We start from the raw sequence: 25017 nt of genomic DNA, 5'->3' as shown, positions 1-25017 counted from the left end.
CAATAGCAACAGCTATTTTAAGTTGGAGTTAGTGAGGCCAGATAAAAATTTCAATGCCAAACCGATCAAAATGGGAAAACAGTATGAGAAAACAATTTGAACAATGGAATTTGAGAAAAAGCAGCATTCAACTGCTTATGCTGACATCTCACAATGATGCACACATGAATGCCCAAACAATAACATCTACAATATGTATAGCGGCACAATATCCAGGAACTGTGGTATATATTTACATGTTCCAGCAGACGCTTTAATCATCAGTCTGCGATACCAAAGCCTATTCCTGTCGGCTTTAATTTCATAAACAGATGACTCACAGATACTATTTTTTTTCACTTTCATTACAGTCCATCTGTCCCCAAGTAATCAAGCTTAAACCGCCACAGCAAACAAGACCATGCAAGAGAGAAGACTTCGGTTAAGTGGCATTCAGAAAGTGTAAATGTCCTGGTATACTTCAAACCAAATTTAAGAACAAACTAAAATGAAATCATTTTGAACAAAAACCCTGGCTAAAACTAATTTCTTTTCGAGTTTGTTTGAAGTTCGAAATAGCTCACCAAAGCAGACTTTTGGGGATGTTAGTTTTGGCTTCTGAACACCTTTGAGGTGCCATTGGTCCATGATTACGTAATCAGTGCGATTACTTTTCCTCAAATTTCTTACTCCACAGGGATCAGACAGGAAAATGACAACACCAGCCATATCAATACACTGGAGAGAGCTGGTACAGATGTATCCACACATGTGCTCACCGAGAGATTTTAAAGATTCAAGGGGGTCACATAGTGGACAAAAGACCACCTTGTCATGCTATATCTTTTCAATCAGAGTACATACATTGACGGTGCCATTCACTGTGATAAATAGAACACAAAGTAAAGATGTGGTGGTGCTTCTTGAACTATCTGGCCACAGAAGCAAGGTGTCTTGCACAACATTCCAATCACTTTTATTCCATCTTATTATTTACTTGATAAAAAAACTGATGAAAATTAAGATACTAATTATATAAAATTAAATTTATTCCAAAAAAAAAAAGAATCTTGCAAAAAAATTATGTAGTCAAAAATGGTCTGAAAAACGTCTTTCTTTGGTGTGAGATATGAGTTAAAATCAAAATTGAACATTTTACCTCGACTCCCTCACATAATTGGTTGTCATCATTTATACTGTAAACATACTTAACTATTAAAGTTTTTTTCTAATAAAAGAGCATGTTTCTATTTTGTATGATATTCAATTAATAATATTTAATATAATATAATAATAAATATAATAATACTTTCAACTGAAATAAGAGCAGAAATTGGTAATTGTGGGAAAAAAACAAGTTTTTGAAAAAAAAGAAAACCTGCAAAATTTGCAAATTTAATAAATGAATAATTTACCTGATGTATGAGAAACCTGCGTTCTCGCAGATATGAACAGCACACTAATCACAATGTCAGGGAAACTCCAATGCATTCTGTTTTTAAAAGGGAAGTATTAACAGAATTAAATATAACAGTATTAATAACCAGCATGGGGAAATTACGTCAGTTAAAGTTTATAAAATTCCATTTCAGTTTCTTTTCTATTAACAGTGCCTAGTTGGAATTGTTCGAAAACCGTATAGTCACGTCTCCAACTTTTTGAACCTTTTTTTGCCCTGAAGAATGAATAGAACTTTGTTTGAAGTATACCGAGGCCTTTAACCACACAACAACAACAGACCCATGCATGTACCTCTCCCAGAGGACAACAGGCTCCAAAACGGAGTCCTCAGATCTGTAGAGGCAAAATAGTCATTTTAATGGGGTCCAAACCGAGCACTTAAACCAGCAGTGGGTACTAAAATGATCTCTCCAAGTCATTAATAAACTGGAATAGTATTTGTTTGGACTGGTGCGTTTTTGTTTGTTCGGATGTGGTCACATCCTTTGTTTGTCTGTTTGGGTGAAAGTTGGGTGGAGCTACATCAATAAAAGATAATTGATTTAGAACATTGGTTCTCAAACTGTGGTACGTAGGCTTCCTTCAAGTGGTATGTAGAGGAATCGTTGAATAATTAAAGTAAAAAAATAAACACACTTTTAACCCTTTGGTGCGTTCACAAATAGGATAACAGAGGAACATTAAAATACATGCTTGTGCTGTAAGTGAGAGCATTTGTCATGTACAGAACTAAACAAAAGTTTTAGGCCACCAACACATTTGTTTTAGAGATGGTGTAATGATGTAACATGATTTCTCATCACTCTTTTTTTCTTATCTTTCTTTTGTTTAAGACATGAAAGAAAGAGTTGGAGAAAGATAGAAGAATGAGTGCTTGCACTCTTCAGTGAAATATGATAGAGGCTCTGTCCTTGCTTGGAACTGCATTTCTGCTAGTGGTGTTGGCTGTATTATCTGAACTGATAGTATCATTAAATTCATTTTGTGAAGTCCATCTTGAAAGCACCACATTGGTAATTTATTTATCTTTTAGCATTATAATCATCCTAAACACACTTCTAATGCAGTGAATAAATATCTGAACAGAAAAACAGCTAATAAAACAATGAGTAATGAAATGGCCCCTAAACAGTCCAGACCTAAATATTATAAAGGCGGTATGGAATCACCTGAACAGAAAAAAACGATATGACTGACTAAATCTAAAGATAAAGAGCTGAAAGAACCTTGATATTACACAGCACAATATTTCAGACAACTTAATTTCAGACTTTAGCGTAAAATCATTTTGTTCTAAATACCGGTTTTACATTTTTGTTGTTGTAATTTTGTATAAATGTTGTCCTGTAGGCCTAAACAGAATAATCAATAAATATTATGTTACATATACAGTTCAGTCTAACAAACAATTAACTACAACTTTAGCTTAATAAACTAATAGGCTTCTTATTAGAGAGGTAGTAGTTTGATTTAGGCATTGGGATGCAAGATAGGAAAATACTTTATATGTGCTAATAAACATTTAACATCTTAATAATATGCAGGTTATAACTCATTAGTAACTGGTGTAAATTGTTACTTAAACTAAAATTACAAATATTTGCTTCATAAAATAGACAGATCATCACAGAAAAAAAGTACTGTTTAGATATAAACATTTATGCGTTTAGCAATCAAAACCAAGTCAATTTACACAATTTGAATCATGTTAATTAGGTTGTCTTACTGTAAAGAAAAAGATCAAAAACACTGACCAAACATCAAACCGTACAGGAACACCTTTAAAGAACAAAAAAGGCATTTAATTGAATGTAATGTATTATTTAAACACCACAAATGTTTCCACAAGTTTAGTTTTTCAACATCTGTAAACCACAAGTAGGTCAAAAAACCACTAAGTGAGAACACAAAGCTCATCTAGCCTTTTTAGTCAATGTTATGTCTGAGCTTAAGCGATACTCTTGCTATCTGAAGAGTCACAGGTGACAAAACATAAAAATAAAGTCATGAATTGAGGCAAGATGTGCCACATATAAGATAATGGTAGAGTTAGATGATAAGCAGACCGACCCATTTAATCTGGGTGAGCGAGCTGGTTTCTGTCCCATTTTCACATTTATATTTAGACAAAGAACAGTCTCGGCCATCATCAAGACTGTGTGCATGTGTCTGGCAGAACTAAAAATACTTCCAATGGAGTGCTAACTGATGTAGGTTACCCACTCAAAAACCCATGATATACTAAGTTAACACTCAAATAATGACCAGCCGATTGACTTCTGTACCTTTAGACCTTTGGAGTCAATCTCCACTTCATTTCCCAAAGGACCTTATTTTTAATCTGTGCTCAATGTAGACAAACAGTTAAAGACATTAAGCTTTTACATGATAAGGACTGTTAATGGCGTTTACCACTCAATAACCAATTAGCTGATGCACAAACAGAAACCATCTGAAGTTTGAATTTGATGAATGCATCAAGTAATAGTTGGAATATTAGCTTTCTTGTTCACTGTGTATGTTGTAAAAAATGAGAATACATACCATTGCTTAATAGGCAACAGTTGACAAAAGCACTATCTACAATCAAAATGTTCAGCACACTTTCATGAAGAACAAAGCAAGACAAATAAAACATTTTTACACAGAATTAAGCAAACTCTTTAACTCCAGGTCAAAATGTTGTTAAAATAGGGCCAGTGCTTCATAAACCTGCTTTAGAACCTTTTCTAATGCTGCTCTAGAAAATTGTTATTATGAGTTGAAGTAGATATTTAATTTTTTACATTGTATTAATACAATCAGCGTGGGTGCGCCTGTGACATAAACCGGAGAGTATTTAGCATATGAACATTAAGTTATACTGGAGAAAAGTTTGGCTTTTGCCACACAAATACCTAATTATGAACAAAGTCAGAGAAGTTACCTTTAAATTTATTGACAGATTCTACCCAGTGAGTAGCTATTTTTAAAAGATTTAAATCGGAAATTAACACAATGTGCGCTTTCTGTAATTTACAAAGTGAAACAACTGTACATTTCTTTTGGTACCGTTCCTGCACAAAAATATTTTGGAGTAACTTTTGCAAATTTGTGATTGAGTTTATATATTCCAATTTTTCTTTGTTTTGGGAAAGTGTGTTATTTGGTTTTATTGATACAGACAATAACACTGAGAAAGCGTTCTACTTCATAAATCTTTTACTTGCTACATATCACATCCATTAATGCAAATTCTACAATATTAAACTACTTTTTAAGGTATTCATAAAAGAATTAAAACAATACTTTTAAACACTTTCCGGTTTAGGAAACACTAAGGCTAGGAAACACAGAGGTAAAGATGGTTTTATATTCGCACATTCAGACTTTCCCCTTAATAATATAACTTCATAAAAGTATAATTTACAAACTCTAAATAGCGAAATCATATTAGCAGCCAGTGACTATCAAGGTACAACATTGTTCACAGTCAAAAAAACAGTGTTAATGTTGTTTTCAAGACACACTTGCATGCTAATTTCGATCGAATATTCAAAGTAACATTGTAAACAATATAGAGACTTCTAAACAAACGAATGTGTGAATATAAAACCAACTTTATCTATATTTGGATTTGGATTATCTTGTCATGCCCCATTTGAAATTCCCCTGTAACACCAGGGGCCTGTTTCAGAAAGGAGGTTAAGTGAAAACTCAGAGTATTTTAACCCTGAATTGAGAGAAACTCTGGGTTTTCCGTTTCAAAATGGCAGGTTTGTTAAACTCAAGAAATCAGGGTAAGTCAAGCCTGTTTCTGAAAGAGAGGTAACTTTAACTCAGAGTCAGTTACTGTGGAAACTTACTCTGTGAACCTAACCTGGTCCGGAGCAGGTTTTATTCTCTAAACTCAGAGTTTCTGTCAGTCTCCTCCCCTTTTTTAAAGATGAAGCGTATTTCTCGCCTTAGCCTTACATTTCCACACACCTATTTTAGAGCTCATTTTGGAGATGCCCATAAAAACGATTGATGGAAACGTCATGATTCACATAACTTTTGAAAATACGCATAATAAAACATGTGCATAACTGAGGTTAAACTTTTATTTGATAAGATGCACATAAACTACGAAGTGCACTTAACAAATTACAGTATGAACATTAAAAAAAGGTTTGTTAAATGTGTGTGAATGGACAAACCAGCAGACTGAGCACACTGTAGAACATCTTAAATGTTTTTTAGTCATTCTAAAATGCCTTAACTGTTTCAGTATCAGTGTATATTATTAATTACCGCCGAGCGTCTGGAGCGTGTCTCCGCGTCTCATGGCTTCAAACGCCCCCACGTGTTCATTGTTTGTCAATTGTCTTCTGAGGCGCAAGTACATTAATTAAATAAAAAATCATTGACGCAGCTTATTCTACCACAGTAAATTCTGTTTTTACTGTTGATAGTTTGGCGCAAGTTAATCAGGAAGTGACGATTGTGTTCTCTTCGACACTTTGGATAAAAACGCTGCTTTATTTTTAGGTGTTATTCCAGTTTTGCACAAATTTATGTAATAGCCTATATTTTGATGGAAACACAGCTATTGCCTACATTTTTGTCACACACAAAACAAAGTCACGTAGAAGGCTTTGGAAAACTCCTTTTTTTCATAAATAATTAGTTTAACCTTCGACATGCACTGTTACTAGATTAATGGGATTATTATTCTGTCTAAAAATTATTTTATTACTGCTTACCTTCTTAATGTTATATAAACCTTTATCACTTGATCAATAAAAAGGCAGACACAACAAGTGCACTGTTAAATCTATTAAAACTGATAAAAGTGTATAAAAGTTTAGAAGAAAAGTAGGCTATAAACGTCACACATTACATTACTTATTTTATTATACTTAAATGTTTAAATAGCCTACTTAAAATGAAAAATTACACATTAACTTGAGCAGCTGTTTTCCCACGCTAACTGTCTCTGTTTCACTGATGGTAGCTTTTTTTTTTTAAATATATACACTCATATTTGCTATAACTTTGCATGAGCAGATCAAGTTCAGCCGATCTCTTTTTTAAAGATGTTGCCGTAGTCACTCATAATATCTGCGCTCTATCGATAATGCCTTTTTATAGTCACGGTGTGCGCGCTTAACTCTGAGTTGGTTTACTCAAAGTTGATTGACCCAGCTCATATCAGCTATTCTGAAACCGAAAACTCAAGAGTTTTTAATCTCTCGGTAAATCAACTCAGAGTTCAAGTTTAAACTCAGAGTTGTTTGAACCTCCTTACTGAAACAGGCCCCAGTACTTTATTGTGATTTACTTTTAATATTGTGTTTTTATTTTAAGCTTTACTTTATATGTATTTCTTTACATATAACTTTAACTTATTGTATTTTTTTTCTTTATTGTTTTATCCCCCTGGCATCCTCTATGTTCCTTCTATAATTCATAATGTTTCATTATACTGTAATAATTTAACGTTTCCAAATGAAGTAACGTTACCATAGCATTTGAAAACAGGAAACATCTGGTCATCTTTTAATTAAAGCCAATGTATACTTTCGGTGTTGATGTTTTCAACGTAAAAAATGTAACTAGTGTATTGTGTTCGAATAAATGTACGTTACAGAAAATAACGTTAAAGTTAATGGTTCAAGTCGTTTAAATGACCACAAAACAACTCAATTTATTAGAAAGCACAAAAACAAAACAACGAAATTCAAAAGAAAAATAGTACGATCATATAATCTTAACTGAGCTGTATTTAATCATTTAGTCTATTTTAATATCACCTCTTCAACATGTTTGTTATTACTAGATTTGTTAGCTTGTAACGTTAGCACGTTAGCCACGGACCTACATCACGGATCTGGATTATGAGGAAAAACTTAGGATTTTAGATCAGATAAATCGAATAAATCGCAAATACATGACACTAATAAGTTACGAATATATTGGTTAAGAAATAACTGCCATACTTCAAGAAATATATGTTGTTGCTGTTGAACAAAAGGCATGACTGCAGTAAGTAAACACTGAGTCAATGTAGTGCTTATAAAAAATAGTGGATCCATAGCAACAGACCAATACGAATACAGCCACGATTCAATATTAGCGATTCAATAAAAAAACATAATAACGTTAATTTAATTTAATTTAATTTACCTGGAGGGGCAGATAAGCCCGTGTCGGGTGGACAGGCGGACGCCATTTTGATTCGGTTATACTGGACCCGATCCCGGACCGGAACCTAACAGGCAGTTTAGTGTCCGGTTCCGGCCAGGCAGCTGCCACACTGACTGAACCGAGACTATAATGACTACTTTATTAAACACTTTCAACTGTCTATACAGAAATTGTTATGCTACGATATAATCGCATTATTGTACATTATTTTAAATGCTTTATTTAAACTGCAATTTATAGTGTAAAATACTTGTGCCCATAGTGTGAGTCTTTCCTTGTTAATGTTCTATTAGTTACTGAAATAACCCAGAAAAATAAATAAATTTCAAAAATCTTAATTGATTAGACTGACATACAAGACCTAATTAATTGTGTAATAGTACATTCACATTTAAATTTGAAATTTGTTCATTGTCAAGAAAATAAAGATATGGGCTTAATATGCTAAATATTAATTTGCAAATGCTGTGGCACCATGACATTTGATCTCTTCATGAAACAAATATTGTGCGCACACACACATACAATCAAAAGAACAAACTGTGACGTACTTTCCTAAAAGCACACTTTTAAAGAGACTGTAATTGACAACAGGTTTCTATCTGCACTAAATCGTTAGATAGGCTAAAAGTGTCTTTCTTTGTAAAGTATAATAAAAATAAACAGACAACTGACAACAGATGAAATCGACAGTTGACTCAGCGTTTACTTATCATTCAAGGGGGAAAAGGGAAATGAAATACGACACATACAGTCATTTGTTCTTCATGATAAATGAGAACATGCAATCATAGAAGATTTTAAAAATAGTTTATTTTTATATTATTTACACAACCTAAAATATGTCTGCATAGATGTTTTTATGATAAATGCTAAAAAAACACCTCCCAATAATCAATAAAACATTCTGAAATATAGGTGTAGTATTCATATAAAAACAAAACAAGAGGAAAGTGATTTATATGTACACTGAAATGTATGAAGATGGCACAGTGGCTCAGTGGTTAGCACTGTCACATCACAGCAAAAAGGTCGCTGGTTCGAGTACTGGCTGGGCCAGTTGGCATTTCTGTGTGGACTGTGCATGTTCTCTCAGTGTTCACATGGGTTTCCTCCAGGTGCTCCGGTTTCCCCCACAGTCCAGACATGCGCTGTAGGTTAATTTAATAAACTAAATTGTAGTGAATGAGTGTGTGTAATTGTGGATATGGGTGTTTCCCAATACTGGGTTGCAGCTAGAAGGGCATCAGTTGCGTAAAACATATGCTGGAATTGTTGGTGGTTCATTGTGCTGTGGAGACCTCTGAAATAGAAACTGAGCTGAAAATGAATGAATTGAAAAGTATGCTCTCTGCATAAACGAACCTACATTCATATTAGCAGGGATCTAGGCTCTGCCCCAGTCGTACAATTAAATGTTTAGTGGGCATTTCTTTCTGCCGCTTTCTTTGACCTTGTTTGCCTTGCCAATATGGCGCAGGAGCAGCTTTGTAGCACATTTGACGTGGTTTTTGATTTCAGAGGCACAACAATGATGTTTCACCGGCTCCTTTGTTTTACACATATCATTCAGGTGGCTGCCAAGCTGCAAGAGATTACAGACATTTTTAAAATAAAGAGATACAAAAAAGGGCATTTTGCCCTTAACATTTTAGTCATGCACTTGCACATAAAATGCATTCAAAGTTATTATTATTATGTAGCAGGCACAAAATCAGATGGAAAGTTTGCCCTTACCTCTGCCTCTATACATGCAGGTCTCTCCTGTGCCGCTAGAAGGCAGCACCGTTCAGCCATGTTATCCAGAGAAAAAGGAAAACCCTTCCTGTGGGTAAATAAATGACATTTGGGTTACATAATCTTGAAATATTTTGTAAATCTTATTTACAAGTAACCACAATTTCTACATGTTGGGAAATCCCCCAAAAATGAGCTTGCTTAGAATCAGCTAAAAAACGTTCTTAAATGCACACTTTCGGTTGCATATCTTTGCAGTTGTGTTTTCTTCTGTCCTTGAACCCATGTTTTTCTGTGCAGGAAGTTATTTTTCAACTGTCCTTGTTTTGACTGCCATTCATGGTCACTGATGTTCAATACAAAAAAGATATACCCAAACAAAAATAGCAAAAACAGAAGGAAAATTTCAAGAAAACAAGTGCAGGTGTTTCTTAAAAAGCATAAAATATTATTCTCGCCCTTATCGGGCAAATATTATGGTGCTCGCCCTTTGGAAACTTTACTCATTGGATTTACAGAGGTCAGGTAAAATGTTGTTTATGCAGCCAATGAAGGATATTTTTTCTATATTTTTGCTTAAAAGCAGCCTTGCTGATTAATTTTTAAAAATAAAACAATATTACAGACGACAAACTGGAGAAGGTTATTTTTCAGACATGAAATCTATATGGAGAAAGACAGTCTTACATGCTCTGGATAGCTGTATGTACATCACAGAAAGTATGGAGAGTTGGAGGAGCAGCAGTGGAGCTAAGCTGTCCATCAGTAGAACTGTATCCTGGATCAGGGGCAGCAGATGTGAAACAGGCGTACTGCTCTTCTCTTTTCTTCTTTTCACAGCACTCAAACTGCTGCCTTTTGCTTTTTTTCTCATCTTTACAAAACTTATCAACCATCTTCTTCCACTAAAATACATAGAGAAAAGTTACCATACACAAGCAACAAAAATCAATAGAAAATGTACTCATTTGACAGGGCACCTATATTTTACTCAGAAACAAATAAGATATTGCATAAAAAATTCAGATTAATTTGTTTGCTATATTTGTATATCCTGTTAATTTTCTATCACACAAACTCGCTTACTTCCATAAACTCATAACCTATATAATCATAAGCATTATGCATATACAGTATATTCCCGATTACATTAAGCATTCTTTATATACCCTGCCGATCCAAAAAAAAAAAAAAAGTAACTGCTAGGATTTAATTAAGCAAACAGGTAAGAGGTAGGAGCCTCCTGTTGAATAATTACTGCATGGATGATTCTGTTTCAGCTTTAAAAAGTTATTAAACCCTAACTGATGAGGAGAGGCGCTTCTTAAACCACCATGCCAAAAGTCATGGAAAATATGTTAATCTGTTTCACAAGGATCAATTTATTGACACGGTTTAAGCAAATTAAACATCTAAGGAGATTTCTGAAACTACTAAAACTATGTAAAGAACTGTCTTATGCATATTAAAAACTGGAGGGATAGGATCTGAGGAAGAAATGTGGTCAAAAATATCTTGAATGTTTGAAATTGGCCATCACTTAAATGTCTGGTATAATCAAATCAAATCACAAAAAAAAAAAAAAAAACAGTAGAACTCAGCTACGTTTAGTAGGGAAATTAAGATTGTAACAATGTGAGAGGAACTCAAGTAATTGGTCTAAACAGTAGTGTATGCTTCAGAAAACCACTTATCAGTGGGGCTAATTTGTAAAAAAAAAGACTTCAGTTTACTAGGGAGCATAAAAATTAGACTCTGGAGAAATGGAAGAAGGTCATGTGGTCTGATGAGTCTGGATTTACCATTCCAGTGACATTGATGCATCAGGGTAAGAAGAGAGGCGAGGAAGTGATGCACCCATCATGCCTAGTGCCTACTGTACAAGTCTTTTGAGGCAGTGCAATGATATTGGGATCCTTGGTCAGCTCCTAGGTTAAGCAATGATATGTGCCCAAATATTGAGGTCAGCTGATCACGTTGCATCATCAATAGATTTTGTTTTCCCTGATGGTACAGGTATATTCCAAGATAACAATGCCAGGATTCATTGAGCTCAAACTGTGAAGGTGTTTTAGGCTGCATAAAGGATTGGTCACCACAAAGTCCAGACCTTAACCTAATTGAGAATTTGTGGCATATGCTGAAGAACTCTTTGAGCAGCACTCTCTCTAACATCATCAATACAAGATTGTTGCAAAAAACTGTATGCAACACTGCATGGGAATAAATGTTGTGTCATTGATATTATATTCTCACCTTCTGTTCAGCACAGCGTTGTACACCCTTTTTTTCCTTGCAGCACCGGTTATATTCCCTCTCCAGGACATTGATGGTCTTTGACTGGCGGACCAGCCAGCCATAGCCAGTATGAGGAAGACAACTGGTGATGTATCGTGGTCGGATCTTGCGATGAGCACAGATATTCGCAATGTTGGAGGACTCAGGACGCCCAGGTGGGAAAGTGAGGTCTGGAGCTGCAGTCTGCTTCTTTAGGGCTTTTGGAGAAGCCAATGAGCTGAATGATTAAAGACAGTGTAAGCATAATTTTGAGCATATGTGAAAATATTATTTAAAATGTGCTTATTTTCATGGTGGGAGATAAAGTATTTGTTGAATCACCACCTACACCTCAGTGCTGAGCCTGAGAATGACTAATTTAGTCTGTTTAATAATTGAGAAGACGACAAATGCTTTTTCTGTTCAGCTGCCTTTATTTGTGTGACTAAAACATAAAGCATAAATCCCACTGAAAAAATTCCCAATTAATTTGTCTGCTTCCCTTTGTAAAAAATATATATTTTTAAAATAATATAATAGGACCTTAAAAGGAACACCTCATTTTTTTAATATTACAAGCTCTCTAGAGTTAAAAAGTTTAGTTTTACCATTTTAAAATTCAATCAGCCGATCTCCAGGTCTGGTGAGATTGCTTTTAGCTTAGCATAAATTATTGACCTCGGTGAAACTAGCATCTCACTCAAAAAAAACGAAGTTGCTAGGTCCATATGGCTAGGAACAATATTCTTATTCTGGCATAAATATGAATGAACTTCGTTGCCGTACCGTGGCTGCTGCAGGCACAATGATGTCACACAGTGCATCCGGAAAGTATTCATAGCAACTCACTTTTGCACCTCACATTTTTTTTATGTTACAACTTTATTCCAAAATGGATTACATTTATTTATTTCCCTATGTTGTTAATGTGAAAAAAAAGTTTTTTTGAAATTGTTACAAATTTATTAAAAATAAAAAACCTGAAAAATCACATGTAAATAAGTATTCACAGCCTTTGCCGTGAAGCTCTAAACTGAGCTCAGGTACATTCTGTTTCCACTAATCAGTCTTGAGATGTTTCAGCAGCCTAATTGCAGTTCACCTGACGTAAATTCAGTTGACTGGACATGATTTTAAAAAGGCATACACATTTTTATTTAAGGTCTCAGGGTTGACAGTGTATGTAATAGCAAAAACCAAGCATGAAGACAAAGGAATTGTCTGTAGACCTATGAGACGGGACTGTCTCGAGGAACAAGGCTGGGGAAGGTGAGCACAGCGGCCTTCATCATCCTTAAGTGGAAGATGCTTGGAACCACCAGGACTCCTTCTGGTGGATTCCTAGAGCTGGCCCAACATTTAAGCTGAGTGATCGGGGGAGAAGGGCCTTAGTCAGGGAGGTGATCAATAACCCGATGGTCACCCTGTCTGAGCTCCTGCATTCTTCTTTGGAGAGAGGAGCATCTTACAGAAGGACAACCATCTGTGCAGCAATCAGGTCTGTATGGTAGAGTGGCCAGACAGAAGAGACTATTTTGTCTGGAATTTGCCAAAAAGCATCCGAAGGACTCTCAGACTATAAGAAACAAAATTCTTTGGTCTGATGAGACTAAAATTTAACTCTTTGGAGTAAATTCCAGGCATTACGTTTTTCCAATACCATCCCTACAGTGAAGCATGGTGGTGGCAGCATCATGCTGTAGGGATGTTTTTCAGCAGCAGGAACTGGAAGACTAGTCAGGATAGAGGGAAAGATGAATGCAGCAATATACAGAGACATTCTGAATGAAAACCTGATTCAGAGTGCTCTTGACCTCAGACTGGGGTGACGGTTCATCTTCCAGCAGGACAATGACCCAAAGCACACCGCCAAAGTATCAATGGAGTGGCTTTACAACAACTCGGTGAATGTCCTTGAGTGGCCCAGCCAGAACCTAAATCCTATTGAACATCTCTGGAGGGATCTGAAAATAGTCTAACCTAATATATCTTAAGAGGTACTGCAAAAAGACAAAAATTCCCAAAGACAGGTGTGCCAAGCTTGAGGCATCATATTCAAAAAGACTTGAGGCTGTAATTGCTGCCAAAGGTGCATCAACAAAGTATTGAGCAAAGGCTGTGAATACTTACATACATGTGATTTTTCATGTTTTGTTATCTTTAATAAATTTGCAACAAGTTCCAAAAATCTTTATTCACATTGTCTTTATGGGGTATTGTGTGTAGAATTGAGGAAATAAATTAATTTAATACATTTTGGATTATGGCTGTAACACAAAATGCAATGTAGCTGTGGACTATTTCCATGTGCTGTATAATATCATTGCACCTTTATAATGACATCACTGCAGAATATCTCTTTAATTAATATCACACAGCAACATAAGGTTTATAAAATTCTCATAACTGGAATTTGGAAAAAAACACATTTATTTTGTTGAACCTGAACTTCTTGTGGCTTTTTTACCACATTGCAAACAACATCGCATATTCTAGTCTACTTATGTAGTCAACTTTGAACAGTCGTTTGTTCCGTTTAGGTCACCAATTTTGTGCCTTTACACTGTCTTTTAAAACCGCTGGAAATCTTTGCCAGTAAAATTTGTCAAAATTCACAATAAATTGTTGTGTAAACTCAAAATATATTTCTCAGATTTACATTTAACTAAATCAACTTGACTTTTTTAAGTTATAAATAATAATAATAATAATATAAGTTATAATAATAAAAAAGTATTGTTTACCTATTAACAGTCAATGGGAAAACAAGCTGCAAAATGTAATAGGTTCCTATGATAGAACTATATGTTAATGCAAATTAAATTGTTGACCAATTTAGGTGCAAGTCAAAACTGCAAGATTTTGATGTTTATATTGTTTTTAAAGGAGCTAAACTTGAATTGGCACCATTTTGTAACACACTAGCTAAGAGATATACTGAAAACTAACCGACTGAAATGAACATCTAGAATCCTATATTTTAATTTTATCGGACCTTAAAGGTTGTCTTCTTTCCTCTGTACACTTTGTTTAATTATAGAGAGTGAAAAATAACAGTCTATCATGTGCAGTAATCAGTGTTGTCCATTAAGATTTAATAAAAGACTACACAGGAGCCAGAGTTGCAATATATTGAGTATTTACTAACAAATCAATTAAATTTACTCTATTAAAAGCTTCATTACACAAGCTTTTAAAAACCAAAGATGAGAAAAACAAGAAAGAGAAAAAACATTTTATAAACTTCATCAAGATCATGCACCTACTTATTCTGCATGTTACTGTAGGTGTTTGAACAAAATCATATATGGACTTTCAAAATTCAATATAAAGAGAAACTGTTTTGCTACACCATATATTGTACTGACCACTTTGTTATTAAACAAATGTGTAATCAACATCAAGGTTTCGTAAATTGTAATAAATCCCATAATAAAAAAATCTTTCTTTAAAAAAAAGCATAAAACATTAGTTTTTAAAACAGTTTCAGATTTACGGCTCTTTTATGATCTTTAGAACTACAGGAAGAGGCAGCCATTATTAAACAAAAGTGTCAGATCATAGGTCTTAAAAGTTTATACAAGTAAAAAAAAAAGTTTAGAAAAGTGTAAACATCTTTTCGGAATACTGACACCATAGATGGTATAGAATAAAAAAAATATAGAAATAAAATCATAGCTGTGCAGCTTCTCTAATTCATCTGGATTCAGTTAGGTCATATACATACATTTGATTTCAACAATTACTAAAGATTTATTTGTAATGCCCATTACAATTATAAAGAGCACCTCAAACCAAGATACTGTTTATACTCCCAGAAAAACCTACCCTTTGCAAGCACTGGAGTTATATTTGAAGCCTTTAAACTTCTGTGAAGCATTGCCATTTGAAATCTCGGAGGAAACTTGATAAGAAGAATCTGAAGCCTCCTTATCAAAACAGCTCCATCGTGCCCTCCCATTTTTCTTGCAGCAAAAGAAGTGGCTGGTCTTTATGGTGAATTCCTGAGAACAGTAGGCAGACAGGCTCTTCTTCCACTAAATGTTAGAAAACACAGAGTTATATATACATCAATGTAATATTTATATATATATCAGTGTTAAATATTTCAATGAAAATGAAAGACAAAAAAAAACAGCAGTCACAAGACAATCTTTCATGCGGCATTCAAGGCCGTTTACTTTGACCTTGGTCCATTTGAGTATATCAATGCTTTGGATACTACCTCACCAAAGACTAAACTGTGCAAAGGAAACAAAGATCTCATTTATAGATAGCCTAACATGACATGACAGACTTTTCCTATGCCCATAAATATTGTTTTAGTATACAACAAAATATAGCAACATCAATGTAGATGAAGTAAATTACAAAGTAAAAGAAAAGGTGTAAATGTCTTTGCAATACAATTCTGTAAGAAACCTAAAACATCTGCAGTTTTTCCTTTAGCAATGTGAGGAATCTGCAAACATAATTTAAGAAAAAAAAAAAAACACAATTTAAACCAGATGCAAACAAACACAGTCACATTTTGTGTTGCTAAAGCATTACTGTGTCTGTAAAGAGCCGGATAGCAATGGTCCCAAACATTAAGCATATTTTTGCTCATTGGATGTACTTTTTGTATGTCAAAACCCAAAAACTAATTAGCAGTTTCACACTTTCCGTGGTCTTGACTTCAAGTATTTTGGTCCACACTTTACAAACTAAACTCAGGCTCAGTGAGCATTTGTATACCTTGCTGGAATCAGTAGTTATATCAGTAATGGTAACATGTGTGAAGCTTGATAAATTAGGGAACAATACACAACAGTCCAGAAGCCACACCTCTGTTTTCAAACGTTTGTGTTTCAGTCCATCTTTTTTAAAGTGTTTCTTATAACACTCTACCTTTTGTCTTTTTAGATGCCAATGTAGCGTGGACCATGCATAATCGTACCAAAACTTTTGCATTTTCAAATGAAAATGCACTAGCGTAAATCACATCCAAGTAGGAGTGATACAGGTAATTTCACTCTTGAAAATGACTCTATCCCTATCAGTGCACAATATACTTTTTTATTGTAAATAAAGGCTAAAGCTGTTGTGAGAAGCTTAATAGTGGAAAAACTGAAGTCATGCAACTGTTCATTCACATGGCAGTTCATTTTTAGCCTAATTTTTTGACATTCATGACATAGAATTCATTAACCAATATTGTTTGACTTTTATTGGAGAGACAAAACCCATGTATGAGCATATGCACAAAATATATATACAGTTGTCAACATTCTAAGTCAGGCATGTCCAAGCTCGGTCCTGGAGGGCCGGTGTCCTGCAAAGTTTAGTTCCAACCCCAATCAGACACACCTGGGGTAGCTAATCAAGCTCTTACTAGGCTCTCTAGAGACATCCCTGCAGGTCCGTTGAGGCAGGCAGGAGCTAAAATCTGCAGGACACCGTTTGGACACCCCTGTTCTAAGTGAATCAAAAAATTTTTTCCAAAATTGTCCTAGGACAAGAATGAGTGTTGTTCAATAGTTTAGGACAAATCTGATGAAATGCGATGATCCACTTCATATATTTGGGGTGAATCCCACTTTAAAATAAATGTTAAAGAGACTTCACACTCTATTTAGGGAAGACTTATGATGATCTATCTCACTAATAATTAGAAGGTATAAATCTCACCGCTTGTTCAGCACAACAGATTTGTTCTTCCTGTGTCCCATTAATGCCACAGCAGACACCGTACCAGGACTGGAGTTGATTGACAGCCTCACCCTGTCGAGCCACATTACCAAAGCCACTCGAAGGAAACATGTCCTTAGGGTACCGGACTGGAGCTTTACTAAACCTACAGATATCTTGCAGATTGCCAGTATTCGGAAAGGCTGGTGGAAAATCAACCTCTGGTCCTGTCCTGGGGCCAGCAGAGCGAGGGCCAAACACTGGGGGACCTGAATAGGCAAATAAAGAAGAATTGTTGTAATAAAAGCTAAAATGAACACCTCTTTAATTTCTTCCTCAGATATCGAGACACACTGGAAAACCGAATCTCAGCTCCTAAACAGAAAGACATTATATCTTTGAAAGCAACAGTACCTATTGGGACATTCTCAGGGTGAAAGTTTGTAACTTCTCTCTGGGTCATGTCTGAAGAGCCTGCAACTAAAATACACAGAAAATACATACAACAGAATGTAAAAAACACAAAGATGTTGTGCACGTTTATTCTCAGTGTTAGGATTTATTGTGAATTTTTAACCAGACTTTTAAATCATGTTTTAAAACAGTTTATAACGGGATGTAACCAGTGTTGATAATTAGGATTGGAAGAAAGACTAGTTAGTAGCCGGAGTTGCAATACTGAGAGCATTTAATTATCAATCAATTACACATACACACACACACACAAAACAAATTAATGGACTTTCCATTGACAATTTTCGGAGCATCATGCAAGCACTTACCCATCACTTTGGAAAAGTCAGGAAGGACTGGTCTCTGCATCATCAGAAATTCTATCTCTGAAATCAGAAGCAAAAAATCATTTTCATCTGTTAATTTGATATAATTTTGGCACTTAAACACATAAAAGCCACACATGTAAATAAAATGTTTACATTTTTATACAACAACACAAGCTTTTAATTCAATAAAAACGTGCATCCATTAAAAAAAAACAGCCAAATATTCAATCAACAGGCTAATGACTGACTATAGCCTTACCCTCAGGGCTAAGTGGTGACTCTTTCTGGTGGCCATCTGCAACTGAGAGAAATTTTAAAATAAATTCAGGCTCTTGTTTCAACAAGACAAATTTTTATTTAAAATCAACCACTGTGTTCATAAAACAGACATCAAAACCAAGCAGCACTTTGTCACAAGGGCTTTATTTTGAGACTACACCAAACTTGTAAACTCCTTTTCAGTGATCCAAAGATATTTTATGATTTCATGATTTCAATGCAGAAAAACCTGAAAGTTATTAAAATACTCAATGTACATGATTAACATGCTTGAGTCAAATGTATTTAATTGTACTTGTTAATTCTTTTGTAGTGTGTGGGTATTTCCCAGTGATTAGTTGGAAGGGCATCAGCTGCATGAAACATATGCAGGGTTCATTCCACTGTGGCGACCCCAAATTAATAAAAGGACTAAGCCTAAAAAACAATGAATGAATGAATGAATAATTCCCTTGTATATTGCTAGAACTCTGCATTCCTTTGTTTAAATCAATTAAAAAAGGTTTCTGTTTTGAGAGGCAAAATCTCTGTCGCCCTAATCAGCATGATAACGATCCAGTCATATAAGACTAATTTCAATATTCTCTTATGACAATTGAATTCACTATCTAAATGTATAAAGTACAGCTAATGCAGTGATTATAAGAGCAAGCTGACTCCATGAGACCACTCACTGCAAACAGTAGCTGAGGAGGAAATCTTTACTGTTAGGAGGATTTCTTTATGACATAGTTTTCTATAAACTGACAATGCACAAATTGGCCTAGCTTCATTTCGTGCATTACTGACATGCAAAGTTTGATGTTTTAGCTTATTTTAATACAAAGCCATTGTCATATATTTGTCTGAATGGCAAATTACTTGATATCCACTACCATTACAGTAAATGACAATTACAAAGAGTGTTTACAGTATTCAAACAGACCTTCATCAACCAGCATATCAGTAATGTCCCTTTGGAGAAGTGAAGAGTCTGGGAAAGTAGGACACAGCGGAATTAAAGCAAACAAACAAACAAAACATTGCGCAAGATCAAACATCTGCACACGTTTTATATAACGCTCAATGTTATAACCACAACCACTAGCCTGTAAACATTACAAAAGCAGTTCTATATCGTGAACACCCCAAACATTTAGTGTACCCCCCCCCCCCCCCCCCCCCAATCAAACTTACATAAGAGTGACCACATTTTTCTTAGATAATGCTATCTGCAAACGACATGAAAACATAGCGTGACGCAGGACTAAACTATTTACCTTCCGATGCATCGCACAGAAGAGCGAATAAAAGCGTTAAATAAAGTCCCACGCCGCGTGGAGAGCTCATGGTGTTGTGTCTTCTGTAAAAACCCTTTTCAGTTAAAGCTAACAGTTGTCAAACTCTGAGCCCGCTGACCGACCGTGTGCTGCCCGTTCCGCTCTTGCGCTTTTAAATGCAAAACCCTCCCAACCAAAACGCGTCAAGTTCAGGAGGAGATCATAGCCGGGCAGGAGGGAGGAGGACCATCTTCTGCTTTCGTAGACCTGCTGACACTCTTTGCTCTTGCTGCCTTCACAGAAATCCACTAATCCTAGTGGGTACGTGTCCCGTCCGATACCAGCCTAAAGTCAGATGTGTGAGAACGGAAGGGAGGTGTTTACCGTCATAAACACTCATTTCTATGTCATTTCATTTCCCAAAATCTAACAATGCGTTTTTGTTTCTGTTCAGTAAATAGGGAACGACACAAAGAATAAAAAAGCACCACCGTATAGCCTGTATTTTGTTATGTGAGCTTTAATACAGTTTTGAAACTGAAAATATATTTAATTTCAATCGTAATATTTTACGATTATTAAAATATTACGATTATTTAAGCTTTTATTCAGTAGAATTTCATTCAGGGTAGCCTAACAGGAATATGTATTATGTGCATCTATAATTGCATCCATCACAATGGGAGTCAAGAAGACATTTCCCTTCACATGCTAATGTATTTCTTAAAAAATAATTAGTCAAATTAATTTTAAATGCTTTTAAATATATTACATATTATAATATATATTTTTCCAGAAATCTATAGAAAAAGGGCCAATCTTCAGAATATTATTCTGTAAATATAATATTTATTATTTAGTTATATTTTTGCCAGTTTTTTGTTGAATTTTGAAATATAAAGTATATCATTTGAAAATATGTTTTTATTTTGTACATTTTATTTAAAAAATCTATAGATTTAAAATTAACACATCAAATAAAAAATAAATGTAAAAAAATGTATTTGTTTTTACTATGCAAATCCCATTAGAATCAATTCTTTGGCACTTGTGGGAGGCATGCGAAGGCCGAGTGGCTTAGTGTCCCACCAGTGATAATGTACAGCCATATCACACTGCTATGTGTGATATTGTGTTTATACAACAGTTCGATGGCATAATCAAAAAAGAAAATCAAACGCAGAGAGTCTAAAAATCCTTTTGTATGAGAAACTTCGTTTTTCCATCATTCCTTCACATCTGCAGCTGACATCAGAACAGTAGAAGCCATTGCTAATTCACCAAATGTCACTTTACAGCTAGTATTTGAATGATTTTCTAGCGTAATGTCTAAAGTGATAACAAAACAGGTTATTTTGCTCACATTTCAAGATTATAATGATATGATCTTACACTCAATGTACCATTACTATGGTATAAATACAGCACTGCACCATAAAAAAGAATGACACTCACCAATTTTATGTTTTGATCAACTGTACTTTTTCTTTTGCATTCTTGTTGCTTTTTTCTCCACAGAGTTTATTATGCGGTCTCTGTCGCCATCTTGTGGATGGATAACATCAACCATTTTTCCTATCGTCAATGACAGGCTGATGGATGCTGACGCACTTTATCTCGGAAATTCTAAATATAAAAAATAGACACTATTCTTATAAATAAACCGCATAGATGCAATCTAAACAACTACATTCATGCCTAAAAAGCCTCAAAAGTACATTATGTTGTCCAACAGCTGCAATATTTGCCAAACTGTATTGAGTTTATTGATCTGGAGTAATACAGAAGGGTGAGGAGGCTGTACGAGTTCTAATTTGCAGAACATCACATGACTATCAGCCAATCAGATTTGAGAACCAGACAGAACTGTTATTTTACAAAAATTGTATAAACATATTATTCAAGCACATCATTCAATAATATTACTGAGAATATTGGTCATCACTCATCCCCCTCTAGCTATTGTATCAGCGACAGTCAGGGAAAAACTCAAACACTGGCTACCAGTTTAGAGGCAATCCTATTCATGTTTAGGGTTGGGTTGATCTTGAATGGATTCTGGGTGGTGCAGTTTAAAGCAATGCTTACACAATGTTTAGAGATGCAGTCAAAATAAATCAAACAATCATGTTAGACAAGCATTCCAAAATTATGACACTGTGATGCTTTCAGTGTCATATTTATGTAATACCATAGTTTTAACTGCACCTCTAAACATTGTGCACACACTGATTTTAAGAGTGTAAGAAAAAAATATGAATATAGACATGAACGGGGGGAAAAAAAAGATTTTTTTTATCACTTTCTCATTTTTTATCACCAAATAAGAACTTCTTAATGTGCTCTCTACATGACATCCAGACTGAAAACTTTGCAGTTAAGATCTCAGATGCTATTCCAGGGTGGCAGAAGGATATGCATGGCAAAATGTTGTTTGCACTGTTTTCTATGTATTACCCAGCTGTTTTTTTTTCAGTATTTTTTTCCTCTAGCGTTCTAAGGGAACTTCCTTATTACAAGTAAGCAGCAATGCTATTTTTTCACCAAAACATAATTCCAGGAGCTAAATTAATGTCTGATGACAACATTTCAAGAGTGCACTTAATAGTTTATTCTTCTTTGCAAGTAAAAGTCCTTTTTGTGTAATTTTAAAAATCTTTTAGCACAATTCTAAAATCATCAACTGTACTTTAACTGAACGCTCAATAAGAATACTTCATTATTTTAAGTCTTTTTAGACTATAGGAACTATAGAAAGAAGCTATAGGAAAAACAACTGAAGTCTATGGAAAGTTTCCATAATCCCGCCCCTCCTCCCTTTCAGTGTGTGTGTGTGTGTGTGTGTGTGTGTGTGTGTGTGTGTGTGTGTGTGTGTCTGTGTGTGTCTGTGTCTGTGTGAGTGTTTCTTGTGAAATCTGATTTTTGTATGGCATATATGTAACAATTTTTATTACTCACTGTCTGGATTATTAGTTTACTACTAAAGTTTTATCTATATTCTTTTTATTTTAGAAATGTCCTTTAAATTGTTAGTATTTTATCCATCCTGTATTTCAACACCTTCATTCTTCATTCATTCATTTTCTTGTCGGCTTAGTTCCTTTATTAATCCAGGGCCTCCACAGCAGAGTGAACCGCCAACTTATCCAGCAAGTTTTTTTACGCAGCGGATGCCCGTCCAGCCGCAACCCATCTCTGGGAAACATCCACATACACTCATAAACTACGGACAATTTAGCCTACCCAATTCACCTGTACCACATGTCTTTGGACTGTGGGGGAAACCGGAGCACCCAGAGAAAACCCACACGAAGGCAGGGAGAACATGCAAACTCCACACAGAAACGCAACCTTCTTGCTGTGAAGCAACAACACTACCTACTGCGCCACTGCCTCGCCTTTCAACAGCTTTTGAGTATTATTTTAAATAAAAAACAAAAATGTGCGCACATTTGGGGTTCTCTAAGGCAGGTGCTCGATCAGAAACAAACACAGTGGAAAAGGTCAAAAGAAAATCGCCACACTCCCACTTTAGCTCTCACAAACAGGTCATGTCGATATCGGTTGAAAAGTTGTTACAATATAAAATTTGTGAGAGCTAAAGCGTGCCTATTTTCTATTATCTTAAATAAATAATTTCTTTATTGTTATTCTCAAGTAATTATGTGTTAAGGCTGTCGAACAATAAACACATCTAAATAAGTATTCATTCATTCAATTTCCTTCGGCTTAGTCCCTTATTTATCAGGGGTTGTCATAGCAGAATGAGTCCCTAAGTATTTCGGCATATGATTTTACGCAGCGGATGCCCTCTCAGCCATAACCAGGTAATGGGAAACACCCATACACTCTTGCATTCACACACATACTCATACAGTAAGGGCCAATTTTGTTTACCCAGATCATGTATACTCAATGTCTTTGGACTATGGGGGAAACTGGATTACAGGGAGAACATGCAAACTCACAAATAAATGAAAAAAAAGACAAGTAAATAAAAAATAAGATTATTTTAATGTTATTATTACCAGCTTTACTGTTAACATGGTGGCTCTCTGGGCTGGCTAAGTTGGATTGGTGCAAGGGTGTCTCAGATGTGGAAATGTGTGCAGCACCAAATTCTTAGAAATGATAAAACTGGGCCAGACATCTTAACATTTTAGTCATGTTAACACAACTAACACAGCATTGCTGATAGTAACAACGTTGTTACAGAAGTGACTGCCAAAAAGTGCTTCTGTTTTTTTCAGTTTGTTGTGTCTTGCTGTGAGTCAGACACTGCCTTGTTTCCCTTGGACACAGTATCAATATAAACAAAGCCATGTCTGAGAAATTGTGAGCTAAATCTACTGTTTTGGACTGTTATACACTTGACATTTTACATGCAGTTCATAGAACACCATTTATTGGAGAGGTGTGTCAAGTTGAGTCACTAAAAACATAGAAGCGAATGATTTTTCTAAGGGAAATGTGTCGTTAACATTTATTGTAGTTAAAGTACATTTATTACTGAACAAATCATAAAAAAATGAATAATAGATTTGCAAACAAAGTAAAAATAAATTCCCAGTGCAATTCACCTGTGACTCAAGACTGTGTGTATGATTATATAAATTCATAAATTTTTCTGACCTTGATCTGTCTCCATGAAATAGTGATGATTACTCAGTCACAGAGCAACAGGTCCTAATCAAATCCTGGTGTGTTTTATAGCTCAGGAGGACTTTATGTGCCTATGACAACACAGACTCGTGGGAGAAATAAAGTATAAAATGCTTGTTACTTATTGGCCTATAGGCAATTAACTAAATATACTTCATCCCAGAATAGCACGACTGAGTCATTGTTCACTCAAGATTTCCACCTCGTTCTAACATGTAGAGAGCTTCGCCTTAATACAAGTAAAGAAAAGAACTCTAAGTAGATTTATAAACTAGTTTTGTATTCCTACTTTAGTTATGTAAGTATCTCTTATTATTCTCTCTTATTATTTTGTAAGTAACTAGTAGTACATTAACACTACCTGACAAAAGTCTTGATGCCTATCTAAGTTTTAGAAACAACAAATAATAACTTGACTTCTAGTTGATCGTTTGGTATCAGATGTGCTTATGTGAAAGGCAAAGGCCTCTAGATTACGCTTATTTTCCAAAATAAAATATGATCATGCCTTGATTTTTAATTTTTTAATTGGGACAGTAAGGTCTGACTTAGTTGAGACAAAAGTCCTATCACTTAACAGCAATAATGTCCAGTATAGAATATAAAGTCATCGTGCAGTGGACAACGGATTAATTTTGTGTATGACTCCCATGAGCTTAGGTATGAGGCTGAAGTATGAGAAGGACCTCTACAGATCTCTTGCATGTCCCCATATGGAATGTAACCCCAAACCACGATTTTCC

General features: G+C 35.1%; 2 protein-coding genes across 5 annotated transcripts in view; both read right to left on the bottom strand.

Moving 5' to 3' along the window:
- Nucleotides 1-7647, bottom strand: part of pip5k1ab (phosphatidylinositol-4-phosphate 5-kinase, type I, alpha, b) — a 36509-nt gene extending 28862 nt beyond the window's left edge. The window contains exons 1-3 of one of the 3 annotated variants that reach the window (XM_068213949.2): nt 7588-7647; nt 3195-3219; nt 1732-1773 (exon numbers count right to left, since the gene is read on the bottom strand). In XM_068213949.2, coding sequence (XP_068070050.2) covers nt 1732-1773; nt 3195-3201 — 49 coding nt within the window. In that variant the 5' untranslated portion in view covers nt 3202-3219; nt 7588-7647. 3 annotated transcript variants of the gene reach the window in all.
- A 754-nt stretch (nt 7648-8401) lies between these two features.
- Nucleotides 8402-19760, bottom strand: ecm1b (extracellular matrix protein 1b). Of its 2 annotated transcripts, none has more exons than XM_002664805.8 (11): nt 19613-19760; nt 19279-19326; nt 18334-18375; nt 18075-18131; nt 17707-17772; nt 17293-17561; nt 15451-15659; nt 11602-11860; nt 10033-10250; nt 9346-9433; nt 8402-9193 (listed from the first exon to the last, which is right to left on the bottom strand). In XM_002664805.8, the coding sequence occupies exons 1-11, from the start codon at nt 19680-19682 to the stop codon at nt 9020-9022; spliced, it is 1500 nt and encodes a 499-aa protein (XP_002664851.3). In that variant the 5' UTR covers nt 19683-19760; the 3' UTR covers nt 8402-9019. The 2 variants fall into 2 exon arrangements, with proteins under 2 accessions (XP_002664851.3, XP_005173557.3); XM_005173500.6 differs by having other exon boundaries at nt 18334-18369.
- Nucleotides 19761-25017: the final 5257 nt, after the last annotated feature.

The sequence above is a fragment of the Danio rerio genome, chromosome 16, assembly GCF_049306965.1.
Source record: "Danio rerio strain Tuebingen ecotype United States chromosome 16, GRCz12tu, whole genome shotgun sequence".
NCBI lineage: Eukaryota > Metazoa > Chordata > Actinopteri > Cypriniformes > Danionidae > Danio > Danio rerio.
This window is presented reverse-complemented; position numbering and strand designations above follow the sequence as displayed.